This window comes from Scyliorhinus torazame, chromosome 1 (assembly GCF_047496885.1).
Source record: "Scyliorhinus torazame isolate Kashiwa2021f chromosome 1, sScyTor2.1, whole genome shotgun sequence".
Classification (NCBI taxonomy): domain Eukaryota; kingdom Metazoa; phylum Chordata; class Chondrichthyes; order Carcharhiniformes; family Scyliorhinidae; genus Scyliorhinus; species Scyliorhinus torazame.
The window spans coordinates 281,389,394-281,414,110 of record NC_092707.1 but is presented as its reverse complement, the minus strand read 5'-3'; the positions used below and the strand labels follow the sequence as shown (position 1 = coordinate 281,414,110).

At 49.1% G+C, this 24,717-nt stretch overlaps 1 protein-coding gene across 1 annotated transcript in view; it reads right to left on the bottom strand.

Annotated features, from left to right (window-relative positions):
- LOC140421802 (uncharacterized) overlaps positions 1-24,717 on the bottom strand; it is a 239,234-nt gene that overhangs the window by 69,007 nt on the left and 145,510 nt on the right. The window contains exons 5-6 of the mRNA XM_072506704.1: positions 8,872-8,981; positions 641-710 (exon numbers count right to left, since the gene is read on the bottom strand). Coding sequence (XP_072362805.1) covers positions 641-710; positions 8,872-8,981 — 180 coding nt within the window. The remainder of the gene's footprint in view (positions 1-640; positions 711-8,871; positions 8,982-24,717) is intronic.

Here is a 24,717-nt window from a genome sequence, read left to right as displayed (position 1 = left end):
GCTGAGAGGTAACAAAAGGATGAATGAAGGTTTCAGCAGATGATGAGCTGAGGCAGAGGTTGAGTAAGAAAATGTTAAGCGAAGTGAAAATAGGTGATGTTAGTTATGACAAGAATATGTAGTTGGAAGCTCATCTTGGGGTCAAATATGACACCAGGATTGTGAACAGTCTGATCGCACGAGGATGGAATTTGCATCTGGGACCGTCATAGAGCCTCTCGCGCCACCTCCCTTCTTACACTAATACCCTCCTTAAAATATATCTTGTTCACTTAGTCACTCATTTGCTTTGGCATCTGTTTTTATCTGTTTATGCCTCTCTGTAGCATCTTAGGACTATTTTGATGTCAAAGAAAATGTGAAAATGTAATTGTTTGTTTTATACGGACAATTCAGGTCCCAATTTTTCTGAGGCAGTAGTTACTGAGAACATTATTTATCTGCCAAAACCCCTCCAAAATTGAATACCTCAGAAGGGAAACCTGGCTTGGATTTCAAAGTGGAACGATATCTATTCTCCAGCACTAATATTACTTATCTTAGCGAACACAATTCACAAATCTGCTTTTGATTTCTTCGCAAAGAACAAGATACAATACAGGCAGAGGTAGACAGGCTGTACGTTATAAGAATATCTTACTTTTCAGTGTATCCATCCTTCCAGATCCATTTCCCGCACGAGTGTCATTCATCACAGCTGTCGTCAGTACCTTGCAAAGAAAGATATCAGAACATTTTCAATTTACATTTTCCCTATTGTCATGTATTACTTTTGTACAAAGTTACTCATAGCCAAAAACATTTTGAAAACATAACACAGGATACTAATGATTGCAAGAGCAGGTCAGGAACTCACCTCCTGGCTCCCCAAAGCCTGGCCAACACCTACAAGGCACAAATCAGGAGTGCGATGGAATAGTCTCCACTCGCCTGGATGAGTGTATCTCCAATAATAAACTAGACACCATCCAGGAAAAGCAAACCACTTGATTGGCACCCCATCCACCACTACAAACGTTCACTCCCTCCACCACTAATGCACAGTGACAGCAATGTGTACCATCTACAAGATTCACCGCAGCAAATCACCAAGGCTCCTTTGACAGCACCTTCCAGATCCGTGACCTCTACCACCTAGAAGGACAGGGGCAGCAGATGCATGGGAACACCACCACCTGCAAGTTCCCCTCCAAGCCACTCACCATACTGACTTGGAAATATATTACCTTCCTAACAGCACTGTGGATGTACCTACACCACATGAACTGCAGAGATTCAAGAAGGTTGCCCACCACTACCTTCGCGAGGACAATTAGGGATGGACAATACTGACAGGCCGCACGGTGGCACAGTGGTTAGCACTGCTGCCTCACAGCACCAGAGACCCCGGTTCAATTCTGACTTTGAATGACTGTCTGTGTGGAGTTTTCACGTTCTCCCTGTGTCTGTGTGGGTTTCCTCCGGGTGCTCCAGCTTCCTCCCACAGTCCAAAGATGTGCAGTTTAGATGGATTTGCTATGCTAAATTGTTCCTAGATGGAGTTACAGAGATAGGGGTGGGGTTTTCTCATCCTGAGGCTAAGTGTTGACACCGTCGTAAACGCCCGAGCGTTTCACGACAGCGTAAACATGCCCTCAGGAGCAGCGATTCTGACCCCTATCGGGGGCCAGCACAGCACTGGAACAACCCACGCCACTCCAGCTGCCGATGCCGGCGTTAAATGGGCGCCGCGGGTCTGTGCATGCACACTGCAACCGTCGCCAATGCGCGCATGCGCAGTGGCTTCCTTCTCCGCGCAGGCCCCTACGCAACGTGGCGTAGGGCTACAGGGGCCGGCGCGGAGCAAAAGAGGCCCCCAGCCCGAGAGGCCGGCCCACCAATCAGTAGGCCCCGATCACGGGCCAGGCCACAGCGGAGGCCTCCCCGGGGTCAGACCCCCATACCCCTCCCCCTCCCCCCCCAACCAGGCCGCCCCCAGTTGCATGCATACTGAGGTGCCGCTGGGTAAGACTACACGTGGACGGCACCGACCGCACTCAGATTTTTTGGGAGGTGCTCGGCCCAACCTGGGCGTAGAATTGCCGGGGGGGTGGGGCACGTAGACCATGCCGGCGCCAATGGCGCCGATTCTCCGCTCTCCGGGAATCGGCGGAACGGTGTCAAGGCGGTGTCACGTGATTCACGCCCGGCGATTCTCCGGCCCTGCGTGGGCTGAGAGAATCCTACCCAAGGTGGGGGGTTGGCCTAGGTGGGGTTCTGTTTGGAGGGTTGGTGCAGACTCAATGGCCCGAATGGCACTGTATGAAATTCTACGACACCTTTGTGAGCAACACCCATATCCCGTAAATGAATTTGAAAAATACTGTGATCTACATATAAGAAATCTTTGGTCGAAGTACGTATATTAATCGAGGGATGCTTATCAATTATGGAATTCTTGGAAAATCTGTGCAAAACACTGCCAAATAAATATGTTCCAAATTTAATTGGAGGGTGCATCCCAGTTTCTGACACGCATCAAGACCTCTCCACAGTATTTTAGGTAATTTGGACATTCTGAATTCTCCCTCTGTGTACCCAAACAGGCGCCGGCAAGTGGCGACTAGGGGATTTTCACAGTAACTTCATTAATGTAAGCCTACTTGTGACAATAAAGATTGTATTGTTATATTATATTACATTATATTATTATTACATTTTTCCTGATCGCTATAGTAATTGTTACTTTAAAGGTAAGATTGCTTGTTTCGTGATTTCCATGTTTGTGTATCTTTTGCTTTCATTTTTCGCCCATGCAACAGTCATTTATTATTGTACAATTCCATCCATATAGGTTTAGAAGAAAATATTGCTGAATCCAAGATGCATCATATACTTGGCAGCAGAAAACACTCAAGTGGGATATGTGTGGGGGAATTAAAATTAAATCCTATTCAGGCTAATAAGATTAAAATCATTCTGTTCTAGAAGTAGATAGTCTATTAGCATGTAAGGCGGTCTATACCTGGACAAACAGTGATGAAGGCAAAATATTTTTATGCAGCTGGAAGATCAATCAATCTTAGTGACAAGGGGTATCATACGACCATTGGTTGGTAGTCAGGAATAATTGCAAAGTTCTTTTTTAATAATGCTTTAATCATCTCGGACTGTAAAACTCTGATTGCACTATAATAAATACAGCTCTTAAATCATTGCCATCAAATTTTGAACGCCAAGCCTGGCAAACAGCTTCTTATTATGAAACAACCTTTCCCAGAATTGGTCGGAGAATAAACCCACTGACGTGACAAACATCTCAACGATTGTTCAGCTCAGCCTCCCGCTGAGATCCCTGAGGTGTAGGTACACCCACAGTCCTGGTATGGAGGGAGTTCCAGGATTTTGACCCAGTGACAGTGAAGGAAGGACAAGATATTTCCAAGTCAGGATGGCATGTGGCTTGGAGGTGACTTCAAATGGTGGGGTTCTCATGCTTCTGTTCCTATCTGAGTTCCTGGCCTGACTTGCTTCCTGTTGGGTCTATTTTGGTTTGTCCATGATTTCCTCATTAGGGTGGCTTTTGATCTTTTACAATTCCACCGTCCCGGTCCTCCCTTCTGTCAATGCTTCCTGCCTCACCAGCCCCCTTGCTCCTGGACGATATGTATTTTTGGCCTCGCCCTCTTTCACCCCACCTCTCATCTGAGACTGTCTGCAGTCTTCACCTTCTTCTTTCCCATCCTTCATTCAGTCCTCTGCCTGGCCCCACTCTCCCTACACAACTCCTTCTTCCACCCACCTCTACACACCCACCAACATTGGATCAATTATAACTCAACCCTCAAGCCTCATTTGATCTGAAACATGCTCTTAAATCCCCTTAGCATACAATAGTTTGTAATTATGTTGGTAGAATATCAAGATTGTATTTTTAATTTAGAAAACACATTGAGGAGGACTTCAGTTTAATTATTAGTCCATTCTTTTTGTTTTTCATGACAGTGTAGGACAGCAGTTGCTTTGAAGTTGCAGGATGGTTTATGTGGATATTTCATTTCTATAAAGATTTATAGGAGCCTGATATTTCAATAACCTTTGTCTCATCTTTTCAACGGTCTATTTTGGGGATTAAAGCTGTTGGCTACATACAGCCTGCTGAGATGTTCTCATTTGTTAAAAACAGACAGGCTGTACACAAAGTGCTACCATTAATCAATCTCCCATGGTGCTGCAAACAAGGAGTCAAGACCGCCTATCGTCTTCAGGTAAAGGAGGGGTTTGGAAGGCCAGGAATAGTTGGACAGGTGCGCATAGGCAAAGTTCAACTTCAGAGGCACGTGTCCTGACCTTAGTTTTGAAAAATACTTTGATTTCATGTCGCCATTTCTCATAACTGGCACATTTGCTGCGTTGGGAAAGTAGGAGGCATGGAGTTGGCTTGATCAGGGTGGTTGCTTTGTAGCACAAGCAAAGAGAGACACTGAACTAGGATGCTACAGTGCCAGCAGTGGTGGGAGAGTGCAAGTACAGTGTGACAAGTTTACATTGGCAGTTTCAATTAAAAATGTGTTGACACTGGAATTCATAAGGGGTAAAGGCGACAGGAGAGCATAACAATTCTGCAAGAATGGTTCCAAGGATGGGGAACTTCAGATGTGTGGAGAGAATAGAATTACTGGGGTTGTTTTCATTTGAACAAAGAAGGATAAGTTTATGGAGTGTGCAATGTTTTAAAAGGTTATGATAGAGTTTTTTTAAAATTCATTTATGCGATGTGGGCGTCGCTGGTTAAGCCAGCATTTATTGCCCATCCCTAGTTGTCCTTCGGAAGATGGTGGAGAGTTGCCTTCCTGAACCGCTACAGTCCTTGATGTGTAGGGACACCCAGTGTGCTGTTAGGGAGGGAGTTCCAGGATGTTGCCCCAGTCACAGTGAAGGATAGGCAATATATTTCCAAGTCAGGGTGGTGAGTGACTTAGAGGGGAACCTCCAGGTGGTGGGTCGTGGGATTGGAAGGTGCTGTTGGAGGAACCTTGGTGAGTTACTGCAGTGCATCTTGTTCATCGGTGGTGGAGGGTTTGAATGCTTGTGGAAGGGGGAGCAATCAAGCGGACTGCTTTGTCCTGGATGGTGTTGAGCTTCTTGAGCGTTGTTGGAGCTGCACCCATCCAGGCAAGTGCAGAGTATTCCATTACATTCCTGACATGTTCCTTGTAGATGGTGGACAGGCTTTGGGGAGTCAGGAGGTGAGTTACTTACCATAGGGTTCCTAGCCTTTGACCTGTCCTGGTAGCCACAGTATTAATATGGCTAGTCCAGTTCAGTTTCTGATCAATGGTAACTCCCAGGATGTTGATTGTGGGGGATTCAGTGATGGTAATGCCATTGAATGTCAAGGGGCGGTGGTTAAATCCTCTCTTGTGGGAGATGATAACTGCCTGACACATGTGTGGCGCGAATGTAACTTGCCACTTGTCTGCCCAAGCCTGGATATTGTCCAGGTCTTGCTACATTTGGACATGGACTGCTTCATTATCTGAGGAGTCGTGAATGATGCTGAACATTGTGCAGTCATCCGTAAACATCCACACTTCTGTCCTTATGATGGAAGGGAGGTCATTGATGAGGCAGCTGGAGATGGTGGGCCTTGGGCACTACCCTGAGGAACTCCTGCAGTGATGCCCTGGAGCTGAGATGATTTACCTCCAACCACTGCAACCATCTTCCTTTGTGCCAGGTATAACTCCAACCAATGGAGAGTTTTCCCACTGATTCCCATTGACTCCAGTTTAGCTAGAGCTCCTTGATGCCATACTCGGTCAAATGCTGCCTTGATATCAAGGGCAGTCACTCTCACCTCACCCTCTGGCATTCAGTTCTTTTGTCAATGTTTAAACCAAGGCTGTAATGAGGTCAAGAGTTGAGTGATCCTGGCAGAACCCAAAAAGACATCCATGATCAGTTATTGCTGAGAAAGTGCCACTTGATAGCACTATTGATGAATCCTTCCATCATTTTGCTGATGTTGGATTTGTCCTGTTCCTTGTGTAAAGGACACACCTGGGCAATTTTCCACATTGCCGGGTAAATATCAGTGTTGTAGCTGTACAAGAACAGCTTGGCTAGGGGTGCAGCAAGTTCTGGAGCACAAGTCTTCAATGCTATAGCTGGGATATTGCCAGGGCACATTGCCTTTGCAGTATCGAGTGCCTTCAGGCATTTCTTGATAGCATGTGGAGTGAATCGTACTGGCTGAAGACTGACATCTAGGATGCTGAGGACCGCCGTGGGAGACTGAGTTGGATCTTCCACTCGGCACTTCTGGCTGAAGATTGTTGCAAATGCCTCAGCCTTGTCTTTTGCACAGATGTGCTGGGCTCCTCCATCATTGAGTAGATAAAGAGAAATCATTTTCAATAGTTGAAGGGTTGGTAATCAGAGGTCACAGAATGAAAGTAAGTGACTAAAGAGCCTGAGGAAAGATGAGGAGGAATTTTTTTTAACTGCTGTGATCTGGAATAAAAACAGAAAATACTGTAAAATCTCAGCAGGTCTGACAGCATCTGTGGCGAGAGAATGAAGCTAACATTTTGAGTCTGGATGATTCTTCGTCAAAGACAGAGAGAACTGGAAATAGGATGAGGATTAGACTGTAGTTGGGGGTGGGGGGAGGGAGGGGCTGGATAGAGAGCCAGTGATAGGTGGAGGCTGGGGAGAGATTGACAAAGATGTGACCTGGAATGTACTGTCTGAAAGGCAGTCAAAATCTTGTTCAGTAGTAACTTTCAAAAGGAAATTAGAGAAATAATTGGAAAGGAAACATTTGTAAAGCTCTTGGGAAAGAGCAGGGCAGTGGGACTAACTAGTTAACTCTTTCAAATAGCCAGCAGAGGTGAGATGGGTCATATTACCTAATTCTGTGTTGCATCATTTTCTGATTCTATGAACAGGAAAATTGTTTTGTCAACATGAAATGGCAGTGAATAATCTACGCCATAATGCTTTTCCACAAAATGTATAAAAGTGGCAGAATTTTATGTCTGTGCATGGAATAGTCTTTGATATGTTAATATAAACTCTCAGTATTCAATTATAGAAAATTACCGGTGATAATAATTTGCAATGGGATACATAAAAAATGTACCATTCTAATAATATAATTAATTGAATTGTTTAGACAATTCTTTTAGTTATTGAAGAGAGCATTTTAAACTTTGGAAGCAACTTAATTTACGGATAATAAGGTTATGAAGAACCAAGGTCTGAATTACAATAATAGAGGATTGATGTTTTCCTGTAACATTCTGACAGATATTTGCTTGTTTCCCAAAATAAATCAATGTCTCTGTTAAAATAGGGGAGAGGGAAATTCCGTACAAAGATATTAAGCATTCGGCCACTAATATTGTCAAGAGTAATCACTTAGTTGGCTCAACAATGTCTTTACAAAGCATTAAATTTGAAATGATTTATTTATTGGAACCTCTCCTCACTAGATGATGCTTTCAATTGTTCATGTAAAAATCAATTGGGCAGGAAAATGGAGTTGAGGCCACAATCAGATCAGCCATGATCTTGCTGAATGGTGCTCAAGGGGTCAAAAGGCCTGCTCCAATTCATGTGGTCACCATTCAACCTAATGTACTTAAAAGTGATAACAGACAAAGGGCCTGATGACAAACATCTTAGAATGGGGAAGAGAGTTGCATTATTAGGAGAGCCTCAGACCTCTTCCATTCAGGTGGAGAGATTTTACCCTCGACATGCCTTTAATCCCCATTTGTCCGCTATTAATAAATGTATCTCCCAATTGTGTTTTTTGCATAGTTATAAAAATATTGGGCGGGATACTCCATTGGCTGACGCCAGATTCAGGAAATGCGACTGGGTGGAGAATAGGTTCCGACGGCAAAATCACAATTCTCCGTCACCTCGAAAGTGGCATCAATGCGGTCCAGAACGCACGTAGAGTAAACGGCATTTGCATATCGTGAGCGGGCCTGACCCGGTATTCTCTGGAGCTTCCGCGATTCTCCTCCTCCGATGGGCCGAGTTCCCGACGGCACGGTTCACTTGCGCGTTTAAAAATCATGAAACCGGGGTTGTGGCTGCTGAGGGAGAGGGAAAAGGTACGGAAAGTGTCCAACATCGCCATAGTTTGCTGACAGTTGTGCCGCTGGCCGGGGGGCTTCTGCCAGGGCTGGGGGGAGTAGCGGGGGGTGGCCAGGAGGTGGGCTGTGGTGTTGGGGTTGGGGCTTCATTGCCGCTACAGGAAGGCAGCCATACAGCTGCGTACGCTACTGACAGCCCACTGTGAACTTAGGACCATGGGTCCTATGGGTGTCCCCCCAGGCCACCCCCGAAGTGCCCTCTGGCCCCAGCCGATCCATCAGCTGTATGGAGGCGCTCCAGCACAATCAGTGCCATCTTGTTGGCTGAGATGAGTGTGCATGTGGGGATTGGAATATGTATATGCGTCTGCAGCTTGTCAGCCTCCCGAGTGTCAAACACGGACCCGGCAAATCCCACACTGTTTCTCATTGGAATTGATTGTGTTCCATGTGGCGCTGGTGCGAGTCCCTCCATAGTTGCTGAATCAGTCCAGGTTCGGCCACAGTTTTGGTGGCGTGAAAGTCCACGAATCCTGCCCAGGCGTCAACTCTTAGTCTCAGAAACAGAGAATCCAACCTTAGTTTCTGAAACGGAAATTTTCGCCGTGATATCTGCCTTTTAAAGTTTGATGGGTGTAAATATGTACATGTGCTAAAAGAAGTCCTTTCCAATAAATATCATCTCTTAACAGCAACTATTAACAGGCAATGATTATTCTCTGGGTCCTGACATTTACTAAACTGTACAGCATGCATTGAAGAATTGGATATTTCCTACCTGTTTATTGCTGTCATAACCATCACTTCTCTGTTTGAGTTCCAAAGTCTTGGAAATTAGATTACACTTCAAAGTTGAGTTGAGACCAGGGAAACCACTTTCAGTGTGACCTAAGACAGATTAGAAATAAATTTGAGGAATTTGACATTAAGATTGGTGATGGATGGTGGGGTGGAGGTGCAATGTTAACATCGGATCACAAAGCACAGAAGAAGGATTACTAGTAGATAAATTAGCGACAGCAGGGATGAACTTTGGAATGAAAACAAACATTGGCAAAATAAGACGATGTATATCTTAAAATCTCCACAAAATAATATGATTACAGAAGCAAGAGAAGGAGGATAGGTGCAGGAATTCAGTAATTAGGAAGCATAATATCTGCATATGGAAGATGCAACAAAGAAATATGAACAAGAACAGCAATGGAAACGCTGTTTTTGGTAAAAAGAGATGTTTGCTAAGCGGCACTGGAGCAGTGGTTAGCACTGGTACTTCACATTACCAGGATCCCAGGTCCGATTCCCGGTTTGGGGCACTGCCTGTGCGGAATCTGCATATTCTCCCTGTGTCTGCGTGGGTTTCCTCCGGGTGCTCCAGTTTCCTCCCACAATTCCCGAAAGACATGCTTGTTGGGTAGATTGGACATTCTGAATTTTCCCTCAATGTACTCGAACAGGTGCCGGAATGTGGCGACTAGGGGATTTTCACAGTACCTTCATTGCAGTGTTAATGTAAGCCTACTTGTGACAATAGTAAAGATTATTATTTATTTTTTTATCAACTTAGAGTACCCAATTATTTTTTCCCAATTAAGGAGCAATTTAGTGTAGCCAATCCACCTAACCTGCACATCTTTGGGTTGTGGGAGTAAAACGCACGCAGACACGGGGAGAATGTGCAAACTCCACAGAGTCAGGGATTGAACCCGGGTCCTCAGCACCGTAGTCAGCAGTGCTAACCACTGCACGATCGTGCCGGCCAGATTATTATTATTATTATTATAAAGCTGAGTAAACAACTTAAGGAGCAACTTGTAAAGAGTTTGATTTGGTGTGTTGTGTTGCACAGATTTAGACTTGGGCATAATACAAAGAGGAGACCAATTTGCTAAATAGCTTTGAAATGTGAGTTTGGAGGAGAATGGAAAGGGTCCACTGGGCAGCTAAAGTAAGAAATGATGAAGTGCCATGAAGAGTGAATGAAGAAAGTAATTTGCTGAAAAGAATTAGGAACAAACTGTTCTATGTAGGGCATGTCTTGAGAAGAAACACTATAGAGGGAAGGTGTCAAGGAAAAAGAGGAAGAAAATATCATTGCTGAATGGCATGAAAATTGTAGGAAGTTACTGGCAAATGAAAAGACTGGCACAAGTCGGAGAGAGATGGAACGTCTGCCACGAGCCAAGGATTTACCTTCGGACAGAAAACATACGCTGATGATGATGAAGTTTTCAGAATCTAACTACTAATGAAAGCAAAGGTTAGGACTCTAAGAATAAGGTCATTTATTGAGTTTTTACTTGAGCATTGCTGAAAAAAGAAACATGCTATCAAAGCTTTTTGTCTTGCACTCATCAGGACAGCTCGCAAGAAATTACCAACACTAACAGGGGAATGACAATTGATTACAAGTAAACAAATACATCTGTTTGTTCTATCTAACTGATGCACAATCAATTACTCTTGAGACAAGGTGAGTCATAACTAATAGGCTTTAATCAGCTAGAACTATACCCAGCAGCTTTGATACAGAAAGTGAAGGCTGCTGGGACGACATTGGTTCTTATACCCCGCCTCTCAGGGCAGAGCTATGTACGTTAGCCAATGGTAGACTCCTAGGTCTAGCCAATGGTCATCCACCTCTCAGGTACTGCAATACCTGGTATTACCACATTCACCCCCTGTTAAAAAGAACCCAGCGGGGTGATGGCCAGCGTTACTGTCGCCTTTTGCATGGTAGGACCAGGTATGGAGGTACCGTGATGTTGAGGGTAACAGAAGAAGTGTTTATGGTGCAGCAATCAGACGATCGGGTGGCCGGGTCGTCCTTCTGGAGCGCCTGGGCTTCGGCGATGATCCTGGTGGGGGCCCCGACGGTTGCGGCTCCGGAAACGTGATGTCTTCCTCCCAGGCAGCTTCGTCACCCCTAGGCGGTGCTGTTGGGGCGAAAAGTGGGCAGGGGGGAGGGGCGCCTGTAGGGGGCGTCGGTGCCTGTTCGGCGTTGGGTAGGGGCGGCGGCAGTATTGACCCTCCGGTCAGGTGCTGCGGGGAGGGTGGGTGGCAATGGTGCGGGTGCGCGTGGGGCTCCGGCGGGCACCAGGTCCCGAAGGGAGACCGTGTCTTGGCGGCCGTCGGGGAACGTTACGTAGGCGTACTGGGGGTTGGCATGCAGCAGGTGGACCCTCTCGACCAACGGGTCCGACTTGTGCACCCTCACATGTTTCCGCAGCAGGACGGGTCCGGGTGTTGCTAGCCAGGTTGGGAGCGAGGTCCCGGAGGAGGATGTCCTGGGGAAAACAAGGAGACGTTCGTGAGGTGTCTGGTTTGTGGTAGTACAGAGCAGCGACCGAATGGAGTGAAGGGCCATTGGAGGACTTCTTGCCATCAGGAGACTGGGAGATTCCTGGACCGAAGAGCCAGCAGGACGGTCTTCCAGACCGTTCCGTTCTCCCTTTCTACCTGCGCGTTTCCCCGGGGGTTGTAACTGGTCGTCCTGCTGGAGGCGATGCCTTTGCTGAGCAGGAATTGACGCAGTTCGTCGCTCATAAAGGAGGACCCCCTATCACTGTGAATATATGCGGGGAAACCGAACAGTGTAAAAATACCCTGGAGGGCTTTGATGAGGGTGGTTGCGGTCATGTCTGGGCATGGGATGGCGAATGGGAACCGGGAGTATTCGTCAATCACGTTCAGGAAATACGTGTTGCGGTCGGTGGAGGGGAGGGGCCCCTTGAAATCCATGCTGAGGCGTTCAAAGGGACGGGATGCCTTTATCAGATGTGCTCTCTCTCTGGTCGGTAGAAGTGCGGTTTGCACTCCGCGCAGATTCGGCAGTCCCTGGTGACTGTCCTGACCTCCTCGATGGAGTAGGGCAGGTTGCGGGTCTTAATGAAATGAAAGAAACGAGTGACCCCCGGGTGGCAGAGGTCCTCGTGGAGGGCTCGGAGGTGGTCCACTTGCGCGGTGGCACAAGTGCCACGGGGCAGGGCATCAGGAGGCTCGTTCAGCTTCCCGGGACGGTATAAGATCTCGTAATTGTAGGTGGAGAGTTCTATCCTCCACCGCAAGATCTTCTCGTTCTTAATCTTGCCCCGCTGCGCATTATCGAACATGAAGGCCACCGACCGTTGGTCCGTGAGGAGAGTGAATCTCCTGCCGGCCAGGTAATGCCTCCAATGTCGCACAGCTTCTACTATGGCCTGGGCCTCTTTTTCGACCGAGGAGTGGCGAATTTTGGAAGCATGGAGAATACGGGAGAAGAAAGCCACAGGCCTGCCCGCTTGGTTGAGGGTGGACGCCAGAGCTACGTCGGACGCGTCGCTCTCGACCCGGAAGGGGAGGGACTCGTCGATGGCGCGCATCGTGGCTTTTGCGATGTCCGCTTTGATGCGGCAGAAGGCCTGGCGGGCCTCCGTCGACAGTGCGGAGGTTGTGGACTGGATCAGGGGTCCAGCCTTGTCGGCGTAATTAGGGACTCATTGTGCATAATAGCTAAAGAAGCCGAGGCAGCGCTTTAGGGCCTTGGGGCAGTGAGAGAGGGGGAACTCCATGAGGGGGCGCATGCGTTCAGGGTCGGGGCCTGTGACTCCATTTCGCACTACATAGCCTAGGATGGCTAGACAGTCGGTGCCAAACACGCATTTATCCTTATTGTAGGTCAGATTAAGGATATTCGCGGTCTGGAGAATTTTCGGAGGTTGGTGTCGTGGTCCTGCTGGTCATGGCCGCAGATGGTGACGTTATCAAGGTACAGGAATGTTGCGTGTAAGCCGTACGGGTCAACCATTCAGTCCATCTCACGTTGGAAGACTGAGACCCCGTTCGTGACACCAAAGGGAACCCTTAAAAAGTGATAGAGCCGCCCATCTGCTTCGAAGGTAGTGTACTGGCGGTCCGCATGACGGAGGGTAGCTGGTGGTAGGCAGACTTGAGATCCACCGTGGAGAAAACCTTGTATTGCGCAATCCTGTTTACCAGGTCGGCTATACAGGGGAGAGGGTACACGTCCAGTTGCGTAAACCTGTTGATGGTCTGGCTATAGTCGATGACCATCCTATGTTTATCCCCGGTCTTTACCACCACTACTTGAGCCCTCCAGGGGCTGTTGCTTGCGTCGATGACCCCTTCCTTCAGCAGCCTTTGGACCTCGGACCTGATGAAGGTCCGGTCCTGGGCACTGTACCGTCTGCTCCTGGTGGCGACGGGTTTGCAATCCGGGGTGAGGTTCGCAAACAGGGAAGGCGGGTCGACCTTAAGGGTCGCGAGGCCGCAGACAGTAAGGGGGGGTATAGGGCCGCCAATTTTAAAGGTCAGGCTTTGTAGGTGGCACTGGAAACCCAGCCCAAGAAGGATGGCTGCGCAGAGGTGCGGCAGAACGTACAGGCGGAAATTGCGGAATTCCCTGCCTTGGACAGTGAGGTTCGCTAGGCAGAACCCCTTTATCTCCACTGCGTGTGACCCGGAGGCCAGGGAGATCCGTTGGTTTACGGGATGGGTGACAAGAGAACAGTGCCTTACCGTGTCGGGGTGGAGAAAGCTTTCCGTGCTCCTGGAGTCGATCAGGCACGACGTCACGTGGCCGTTGATGGCGATCTTTGGGGTGGCTTTCGCTAGCGTCCGGGGCCGACTCTGGTCCAGGGTAACTGAGGCCAGCTGCAGCAAGGGGGAGTTCTGGTCGGGCAGCGTGTAGTCGACTGTGCTGGGGGCTTGAGGCCCCATCCAAGATGGCGTCAGCCACGGGTCGCACATGGAGTCCGGGGATGCTGAAGATGGCGGCGGCGAGGGACAAAATGGTGGCGCCCACCCATCCAGCGTGGTGGCCGGGGGGCAAAATGGCCACGGCCGTGGGTCGCACGTTGCCTGGGGATAGAGGGGCTGCGGTGGGCCTTGGACGGCCGGGACCTGAAAGGCTGCTGATAGTCGCTGGAGACCGCGGCCACGGCACGGGCCTGGCAGACCGCGACATAGTGGCCTTTCTTGCCGCACCCTTTGCAGGTGGCGGTGCGGGCCGGGCAGCACGCGCGGGGATGATTCGCCTGGCTGCAGAAGAAGCAGCGTTGGCCGGCGGTGATAGCGGGCCGTTTTGCCGCGCAGGCCTGCGGGGTTAGCGGGAAGGTCTGGGGGCCTGCCTAGATGTAGTGCCACGCAGCCCAGGGGGGCGCCGTGTGTCCGGGAGCAAAAGCCAGTGCGCTTTTGTACGCAACGTTCATGGACCCTGCCAGGGCCCGTGCCTCAGTGAGGCCCAGTGTGTCCATTTCAAGGAGCCTTCGGCGGATGTCGGGGGAAGTCATACCTGCCACGAAAGCATCCCGAATTAAAAGTGTGCTCGTTCCCCGTAACTGCTGGGCAGCCACAGTTTCGGCCCAGCACTAGTAGTCCCCGATAGAAGTCTTCCAGTGTTTCTTCTGGGCTCTGCCTTCTAGTTGCCAGCAGGTGACGGGCATAGACCTGGTTCAGAGGATGGATATAATGTCCTTCTAGCAGCTCCATCGCTGCAGCATAGTTCGCCGCCTCTTCGGTCAGAGGGTAGATTGCAGGGCTGACCCGCGAGCGCAGAAGGTGCATTTTCTGCCTTTCCGTAGGGGTGTCGGCGGCCGTGTCGAGGTAGCCCTTAAAACACGCCAGCAAATGCTTGAAAATAGCAGCGGAGTTGTCTGCGTGGGGGCTGAGCTGAAGGCATTCCGGCTTGATGCGGAGATCCATCCTTTCAGAAGTAATAGCTGATTAAATTGATGCACAATCAATTACTCGTGAGTCAAGGTGAGTCATAACTAATAGGCTTTAATCAGCTAGAACTGTACCCAGCAGCTTCGATACAGAAAGTGAAGGCTGCTGGGACGACATTGGTTCTTATACCCCGCCTCTCAGGGCGGAACTATGTATATTAGCCAATGGTAGACTCCTAGGTCTAGCCAATGGTCATCCACCTCTCAGGTACTGCAATACCTGGTATTACCACACTAACTCCCTCCCACCTTTCTGCATCCTTTATTCCACCATTGAAGCCACATCCTTGAGTAGTATTGATTCTTTTGAATTCCTTCCTTAAAGTTCTCCATCTTTGTACTTCTTTCTCTGGCTTTGAAAATCTTTCTCTTCACACTCAAGTCCTCAATCACGCTTTCTATCTCTTTCTGCCTGACTTTAGCATCTGGTTTCTTACTCCTGTTTGTGACGCACCTTGGGACAAGTATTACCTTCAGGCCATAAATGTAACTTGTTGTTGCATGTTACGAGATACATTGCTTTGATTTGCAGTTAATAAATGCAGAGGAATAATCGCACTGGGCACATTCAATTTGCCATGAGCAGGTCATAAATTCTATTAAACAAATGGCAACAACTGCAGTCAACCTTTTCGAAGGTCATGTTATGCTCGAGAGGCCATTGCTACATACTTTTGTTAGCTGACTTAGCCGGGGAGAATTATATAACCATAGAATGGTTGCAGCACAGAAGGTCATTTGGCCACCGTCTCTGTGCCGGCTCTCTGTAAGAATAACTAAGGTTATGCTCCCCCACTCTTTCCCAGAGCCCTGCTATTTTGTTCTCTTCAGCTGCTTATCCAAGTTCCTGTGTATGCCATGATTGAATCTACCTCCACCTCCTCTCAGGCAGTGCATTCCCAATCCTAACCACACACTGCATGAATAACTTCTCTTCACGTCACCGCTGCTTCATTTGTCAATCATCTTAAATCCAAACATTCTGACAACAGTTTCTCTCTGTCTACTCCTTCTTCGGGGGGGGAGATGGTGGTGCAGCGGTAATGTCACTGGACTAGTAATCCAGAGGCCTAAGCTAATGATCTGGGTTTCTAGTCCCTCCATGGCAGTTGGAGGAGTTTAAATTCAATTAATAAATCTGGAATATTGGGGGCGATTCTCCGCGGCGCGGACCAAGTGCCCGCGCCATCATGAACACAGGGGCCAGAATAAATGGGCGCCATGCCAACCCGTGCATGCGCAGTTGGGCCGCGCCGTCCTGCGCATGCGCAGGGAACGCCTTACGCACGCTGGCCCCTCACCAACATGGCGCCGGTGTTCTGGGGCCGCGTGCGGAAGGGGTAGGCTCGGGGGGGGGGGGAGGGGGGGAGAAGCCGGCCCACCGATCGGTGCGTCCCAACCGCGGGCCATTCCCCATCGGAGGCCACCCTGGTGAAGGAGCCCCCCCTCCCAGCGTTCCCGCAGAGTTCCCAGCAGCAGCGACCAAGGGTGGACAGCGCCCGCGGGAACTTGTCGTGTCGTAGCAGCCGCTCGGCCCATCCGGGCCGGAGAATCGCCGCTCGCCGGTTCTCCGAGCGGCCCGGTGTGAATCGCGCGCCGCTGGTTTCCAGTGGGTGGGAGAATCGCGTGCGGGGGGTCGGGACGGTGAGGCGCAATTCGCGCAGCGCCCCGGCGATTCTCCCACCCGGCTTGGGAGGGAGAATCGCGGCCATTGTCCCAGTAATGGGGCGGAATTCTCCACAATTGGCGCGATGTCCGCCGACCGGTGCCAAAAACGGCGCGAATCAGTCCGGCATCGTGCCGCCCCAAAGGTGCGGAATCCTCCGCATCTTGAGCGGCCGAGCCCTAACCTTGAGGGGCTAGGCCCGCGCCGGACTGATTTCCGCCCCGCCAGCTGGCGGGAAACGCCTTTGGTGCCGCGCCAGCTGGCGCGGATGACTTTGCCGGGCGGCGCATGCGCGGGAGCGTCAGCGGCCGCTCACGGCATCCCCGCGCATGCACAGTGGAGGGGGTCTCTTCCGCCTCCGACATGGTGGAGACTTCGGCCCATCCGGGCCGGAGAATCGCGGTGGGGGGGCCCGCAAACCGGCGCGGCGCGATTCCCGCCCCCGCCGAACATCCGATGCCGGAGAATTCGGCAACCGACGGAGGCGGGATTCACGCCAGCCCCCGGCGACCGGGTCGGAGAATCCCGCCCATGGTAACTGCGAAACTATCATCGATTGTCGCAAAAACCCATCTGGTTCACTAATGTCCCTTCATTGGCAGCAGCGGTTCAAGAAGGCAGCTTACCACCATCTTCTCAAAGACAATTAGTGATGGGCAACAAATGCTGGCCTAGCCAGAAACACCTACGTCCCATCATTGAATTTAAAACAAAATCTGCCCACATGTGACTCCAGGCATACAGCAATGTGGTTGGCTCTTGCTGAAATGGCTCAGCAAGTCACACAGGTTAAGCGCAATTAAGGATCCGCAACAAATGTTGGCCTCACCAGTGAGGCCCACATCGCATGACAGAATCAAAAAAAGTCCTCTCATGATTCTGAACAACCCCATCCCCAGTCATCTTATTCTGCCTTGTTCTAAAGACTCATTGAAATACCTGTTCAAATTTTATTTGCTTTATTTGTCTGCAAGCTTTATCGTTTCCATCAATTGAAAGCTAACACTGGAAACAGCAGACTGATTTTCTTGCCTTTATCAATGAGGCGGGATGCTCACTTGCTTCATCTAACAAACATGTGCTTCCAGCCGCAATGTTAAAGGCTGCTTAGTGCCGGTCGAAGAAGGTGAATACCCGATGGCGGGCCTGAGGAGGCGCGGGACGCGAGCTGGAGGCTGGCGAAGAAGGGTGATGGTTGATAAGCAGGGGACGAGGTTCCCCTTACCAGGCTGATCACATGGAACGTTAGAGGCCTGAATGGGCCGGTCAAGAGGGCTCGTGTGTTCGCTCATTTGAAGAGTTTGAGGGCAGACGTGGCAATGCTACAGGAGACACACCTGAGGGTAGTGGATCAGACTAGGCTGAGGAAGGGGTGGGTCGGGCAGGTATTTCATTCGGGGTTAGACTCTAAAATTAAGGGGGTTGCGATCTTGACCAATAAGCAGGTGTCAATTGAGGTCGGGAAAATAGTGGCGGACTCAGGGGGTAGGTATGTTATGGTGAGTGGGAAGCTCGAGGGGAAGCCGATGGTATTAGTGAATATTTATGCACCAAATTGGGACGATGCGGGGTTTATGAGTCGGATGTTGCGGAAGATTCCGGACCTGGACTCGCACAGGTTGATCATGGGGGCGGGGCACTTCAATACGGCATTGATCCGAGGTTGGATCGGTCAAGTTCAGACAGAGGGTGCCAGCTGCGGCGAAGGAACTAAAAGGGATTATGGAGCAGATGGGGGAGGTAGATCCGTGGAAGTTCGGATGGTCAAGAGCGAAGGAATTTTCTTTTTTCTCCCATGTTCACTAAGTGTACTCCTGGATTGATCTTTTCATTTTAAACAGGGCTTTACAGTCGGGGGTGGTGGATGCCGAGTATTCGGCGATTGTTGTGTCGGACCATGCCCCACACTGGGTGGATCTACGTGTGAGCAAGGAGAGGGGTCACCGCCCGCAATAGAGATTGGATGTAGGACTCTTAGCGGATGAGTGGGTGTGCGGGCGGGTGAGGGAGGCTATCCAGAATTATTTGGAGATAAATGGCATGGGGGAAGTTTCGGCAGCAACGGTGTGGGAGGCGCAGAAGGCAGTGGTTGCGGGGGAGCTAATTTCGATATGGGCTCACAGGGAGAAGGTGGAATGGGCAGAGATAGATAGGCTGGTGAGAGAAATACCCCCCGGAGTGGGGGTTGTTGAAGGAGCAGCAGAAGCTGCAGATGGAGTTTGGTGTGGTATTCACAGGGAAGGCGGTGGGGCAGTTGAGGAAGACGAGAGGGGCAATATATGAGTATGCGGAGAAGGCCAGTAGGACACTAGCACATCAGCTCAGGAAAAGGGAGGCGGCCAGGAAGATAGAAAGAGTGAAGGACAGAGGGGTGAACACAGTCTTGGACCCAGCGGGGGTGAATGGAGTGTTCAAGGAGTTTTATAGTCGATTGTATGAGTCGGAGCCACCAGCTGGGGCGGTGGGGATGAGGCAGTTTTTGGAAGGGTTGAAGTTTCCGAAGGTGGACGAAGGGTTGGTGGAGGGGTTGGGAGCCCCGATTGGGATTGTTGAAGTAGTAGAGGGAGTGGAGGTCATGCAGTCAGGTAAGGCCCTGGAATGGCTACCCAGTGGAATTTTACAAGACGTTTTCTGGGATTGTGGGCCCGCTGCTGGTGAGGGCATTTAATGAGAAAGGGCGGGGGGGGGGGGGGGGGGGTGTTCGTCCCCCAACAATGTCAAAGGCTTCAATCCCATTGATCCTGAAGCGAGAGGAGGACCCAGAGCAATGTGGGCCATACAGACCAATCTCCCTATTGAATGTTGATGCCAAATTGCTGGCCAAAATTCTGGCCTCAAGGATAGAGAACTGTGTTCCGGGAGTGATAGGGGAGCATCAGACGGGGTTTGTTAAAGGCAGGCAGCTAACGGCCAATGTTAGAAGGCTCCTGAATGTTATTATGATGCCCTCCGAGGGGGGAGAGGTGGAGGTGGTGGTCGCTATGGATGTGGAGAAGGCCTTTGACCGGGTGGAATGAAATTATTTGTGGGAGGTCCTGGGACGGTTTAGGTTTGGGCAGGGCTTTATTGACTGGGTGCGGTTGCTGTACCCGGCACCGGTTGCGAGTGTGCGGCCGAAGAACACAGGGTCTCATTATATGCAGCCGACCTACTCCTATATATTTCTCACCCATTAGGGGGGGATGGGGGAGATTATGCAGATCTTAGGGGAATTTGGCCGGTTCTCGGGGTACAAATTGAATATGGGTAAGAGTGAGGTTTTTGTGATCCAGGCGAGGGTGCAGGAGAGGAAACTGGGGAGCTGCCATTCAGAGTGGTGGGAGGGAGTTTCCGTTATTTGGGAATTCAGGTGGTACGGCGATGGGAGCAGTTACATAAGTGAAGTTTGGCCCAGTTAGTTGAACAAATGAAGGACGACTTTCGGAGGTGGGACATGCTCCCGTTGTCACTGGCGGTTCTGCTGAGATTTCTGTTTGTTACCAATGCCTCCCTATTTTTATATCAAAGGCCATTTTTAAGCGGGTGAATACGGTGATCTCTGGGTTTATGTGGGTGGGTAAAACTCTGCAAAGAAAGTACTGTTGGAGCGGAGCCGAGAAGGGGGGGCGGGGTGCTGGCTGGCACTGCCAAACTTTAGGAACTACTACTGGGTGGCAAATATAGCCATGATTAGGTAGTGGGGTCGGTGTGGGAGCAGGTGGAGGCGGCCTCATGTAAGGACACAAGTTTGGGGGCATTGGTAATGGCTCCTCTGCCGTTCTCGCCGGCCCAGTGGTAGTGGCGGCCCTGAGAGTTTGGGGGCAGTGGCGGAAGTATATGGGAGTGGAGGGAGTGTCGGTGTGGGCTCCAATTTGCGGTAATCACCGGTTCCATAGATTTCATAGAATTTACAGCGCAGAAGGAGGCCATTCGGCCCATCGAGTCTGCACCGGCTTTTGGAAAGAGCAACCTACCCTATCCCCATAACCCAGCAACCCCACCCAACACTATGGGCAATTTTGGACACTAAGGGCAATTCAGCATGGCCAAGCCACCTAACCTGCACATCTTTGGACTGTGGGAGGAAACCAGAGCACCCGGAGGAAACCCACGCACACACGGGGAGGATGTGCAGACTCCGCACAGACAGTGACCCAAGCCGGAATCGAACCTGGGACCCTGGAGCTGTGAAGCAATTGTGCTATCCACAATGCTACCGTGCTGCCCTGTTTGTACCGGGGAGGATGGATGGGGGATTTCGGAGGTGGCAGAGAGCAGGGATTGAGAGGCTGGGGGACCTGTTAATTGATGGGACCTTTCCCTGTTTGGAGGGTCTTGAAGTGGAGTTTGAATTGCCAGGAGGGAATGGGTTTCGGTATCTGCAGGTACGGGATTTTGTGCGAAGGCAGGTTTCGGCCTTTCCGCTTCTACCGCCGCAGGGGATACAGGACAGGGTAGTTTCGAAAATGGGGGTGGGGGAGGGGAAGGTATCGGAAATTTATAAAGAACTTATGGAATGGAAGGAAACCCAGATAGCTCTGTGGAAGGATGCCCTCAGCAGATTCACACGACCTCATCATGTGCCAGGCTCAGCCTGATACAATTCAAGGTGGTTCACTGGGCACACATGACGGTGGCCCGGATGAGCAGGTTGTTTGAGGTGGAGGATCAGTGTGTGAGGTGTGCAAATCATGTCCACATGTTTTGGGCATGTCTGAAACTCAGGGGACTCTGGCAGGTATTTGCGGATGTCATGTCCACAGTATTGAAAACAAGGGTGGCGCCAAGTCCAGAGGTGGCGATATTTGGAGTATCTGAAGACCCGGGGGTCCAGGGGGCGAGAGAGGCTGACGTTTTGGCCTTTGCCTCCTTGGTAGCCCGGAGACAGATCTTACTCGGGTGGAGGGACTCGAAGCCCCCAAAATCAGGGGTATGGGTTAGCAACATGGCTGGGTTTCTCAGGCTTGAGAAGATTAAGTTCGCCCTGAGAGGATCAATGTTAGGGTTTGGTTGGAGGTGGCAGCCATTTATCGACTTCTTCGGGGAAATCTAAACTGCTAGCAGATTCAATAAAGGCCCCTACCTTTAGGGAGTAAGGGGGGGTAGCAGAGTTAGGCTATTTTTGTCTAGCTTAGGTGTGAACAGTGGGAGATGAAGTGGTGTGTTACGCACTGAATTATGTTTACATTTGTATTTGTATCTTTTGTTGTTATAAAACCATAAATGCCTTAATAAAATGTTTGTTAAAAAAAAAGAGAAAGCAGGTGCCGCATCTTTAAATCTTTTATTTTCTTGCCTGTTGTCATTACTTCCTTCCCTGAATGCCTTTCCTGTAGAATATTTCCATTTTCAGCAGCACTTCGACTTGCAACACTGTAAAACCCCTGTGTTTCTGCAATGAACAAGCGATTATCTTTTTTTAAAAATAAGGCACAATAAGTTTAAAAAATGGACTACCCGGGATTTACATGGATCAGGATTTGTCTGTTTTGATTGTAGATTTTAATGTCACTTCCACCCCTCTCAGGACAAAGTGCTTTGAGTTTCATCTTCACACTTAGCTTGCCTCTTTTTCGATCTGCTCTATTTTTCTCCTTGGGTGTTTTTTAGCCTTTCTAAATGATTGGAATATTTTTTATTAATTCGTGGGAGGTGGATTTAATTTGCACTGCCAACATTTATTGCCCTTGAAAGGATGGTGGTAAACCATCTCCTTAAACTGAAGTGGTTTGCTAGGCCTTTTCAAAGGGCAGTTAATAGTCAACTACACAGGTCTGGAGTCACGTGTAGGCCAGACCAGGTAAGGGCGGCAGATTTCCTTCCTTAAAGGACATTAGTGAACCAGATGGGTTAATCATAATCTGGTGGTTTCACCGTCACTATCACTGACACTAGTTTTTCACTCCGGATTTCTTTCATTAATTAAATTAAAATTTCCCAGCTGGTTTGAACTCATGCGTCCAGGTCATTAGTCAAACTTTCTGTGCCCATATCATTTGGAGCTAGCTAGACTTTACACATTTTGGAAATGTGTCCACACTGACCACATGAAGGGAACCATTTTTAAAAGTCCAACTTCATAAATGGACATTGAATTTGCCAAAACAAGATTAGGCGAAATGTCCTTGTGTACGAGCTGAAGTGTAATTATCGTTAAAATGAGCTCGATGCACAGGTACCTGAGATCAACTATCTTTTTTGACTGTTATAACCCCCAGGAGACCCACGGGGAGACCCGATCGATCTCCCATTGGGGATCGTGGAATATAAGCTTCCCCTCTGAAGGGCGGAGGCAGATTTTAAAAATGGCTTTTCTTGTTATTATGTTTGCTAAACCCTGATCTGGGTTGGCATCACAGTGCAGTACTGAGGCAGTGCTACACTGTTGGAGGTGCCCTTATTTCGATTGAGGGGTTAAACTGAGGCTCTTCTGTCCGCACATGTGGACATGGAAGATCCCATGGCACTATATAAATGTTATTTTATTTTCTTCTTCCCTTCCAGAAATGTTAGCCAATGAGTCAATATCAGCCAAGCTGATTTGCTGTGATGGTATCAATCTATTCATGTGTGCTTTCCATCAACAACTTTTTATGAAGAATATCAGTCTCCAGCACTTTATTGTCAAGCACTTTGAGACATCTCTTTCCATGTCAAGAGTGCGACACAACTGAAAGCTGTTGCTACATGTTGTTACACTAATCTAGGTTGACACTTCATTGCAGTAGTGAAAGAAGTGCTGTCTTTGGAATTAATGTGAGACTACATCGCTATCTGCCTGGGTTCAGGTGAATGGAACAGATCCCATTGTACAATTCGAAGTGGAGCATGGCGTTGTCATGGTACCCTGGCCAAAATTCAGCGCTCAGTCACCACAACCCAAACGTAGTCCCAGATATTTTATCTCAATTACTGGGATCTTGCCTTGCACAAATTGGTTCCACGGGGGAAAGAACAACAGTGACAATTTAACAACAACATCTTGCATTTATATAGCACCTTCTCTAAGACATCCTAAATTGCTTCACATGAATATTGTCAGATTATCTTTAAAAGTCATTCTTTGGCTTTAAGTGCTATGGAACATCTTAGGGTGGGGGTGTAAGAGTGAAAGGTGCTAAATATTTAAAGGCAATCTTATTTCTTCACCTTCCTCCTTCAACATATATTTTAGCAGACTGATTAAAGAATAAGCTCGATAATAAGATTGAAAGGAAGGGAGAAGGAGTCATGCGTGAAATCATCCGCCCTTCTGACTCTCCCCATTCAGTAAATGGAGTAATTATATAGCTTATTATATTAACCATTTTCAATATATTTTCCAAAAATGAGACTACAATACTTCTGAGGCATCTAGGGATAAGTACTAAACATTCAGTGGAGTAAGTCCAACAGGTGTGTCACTCCTTCCTACAACAGAAATGTAGAACTGTAAACAGAACTCACAGAAACCAGCTCATCCTCTCTCCCTTTTCAATTCAAAAGCTTTTGGCAAAGAAGTTTGCATAAATCATTCAACCAGCACTCCAAATATTAGGAGAAGTGGAGTAAACATACATAGCCAGGTAAATAATTCCATGAAGTTAAGAGACACGATTTGAATGGCACGTTTCTGCAGCGCAAAATGGATTTTATTTGCTGATGTTCCTTCAGATTATATCCTCCTCTCATTAAAGCACAAATAGATGTTGCGGTTTGGTTCCACAAACAGAGCAAACTCGATAATACTGGGCTAAAGGTCACAATCTGTGACCAGATTTTTCCAGCCATTCCTGCAGACGGGATCTTGCGGTTCTACTGATGGCAAACCCATCACTTTGACAGCGATGGCCAATTGCTTGCCACTTCCGCAATGTCAAATCACACCGCATAGGGGCATGGAAAATCTCGCCCACTTTGTGTGTGATCAGCAACTCACCAAGGCTCCTTCGGCAGCACAAACCCACAAACTATGCCATCTAGAATGACTGGAGCATCAGGGGCAAGGGAACACCGCCACCTGCAAGTTCCTCTGCAAGGCAGTCACCATCCTGACTTGGAAATATATTGCCGTTCCTTCGCTGTCGGCAGGTCAAAATCCTTGATCTTTGTCCCTAACAGCACTGCGGGTGTACCTACACCATATGGACTGCAGCAGTTCAAGAAGGCAGCCCAGGGGTTTCCCGACAGCGTGGAGCTGCCGCACAATGGGAAACCCCATTGACCAGCCGGCATAACGGAGCATCCCCATGACATGCTGAAACAGAAAGGTGGC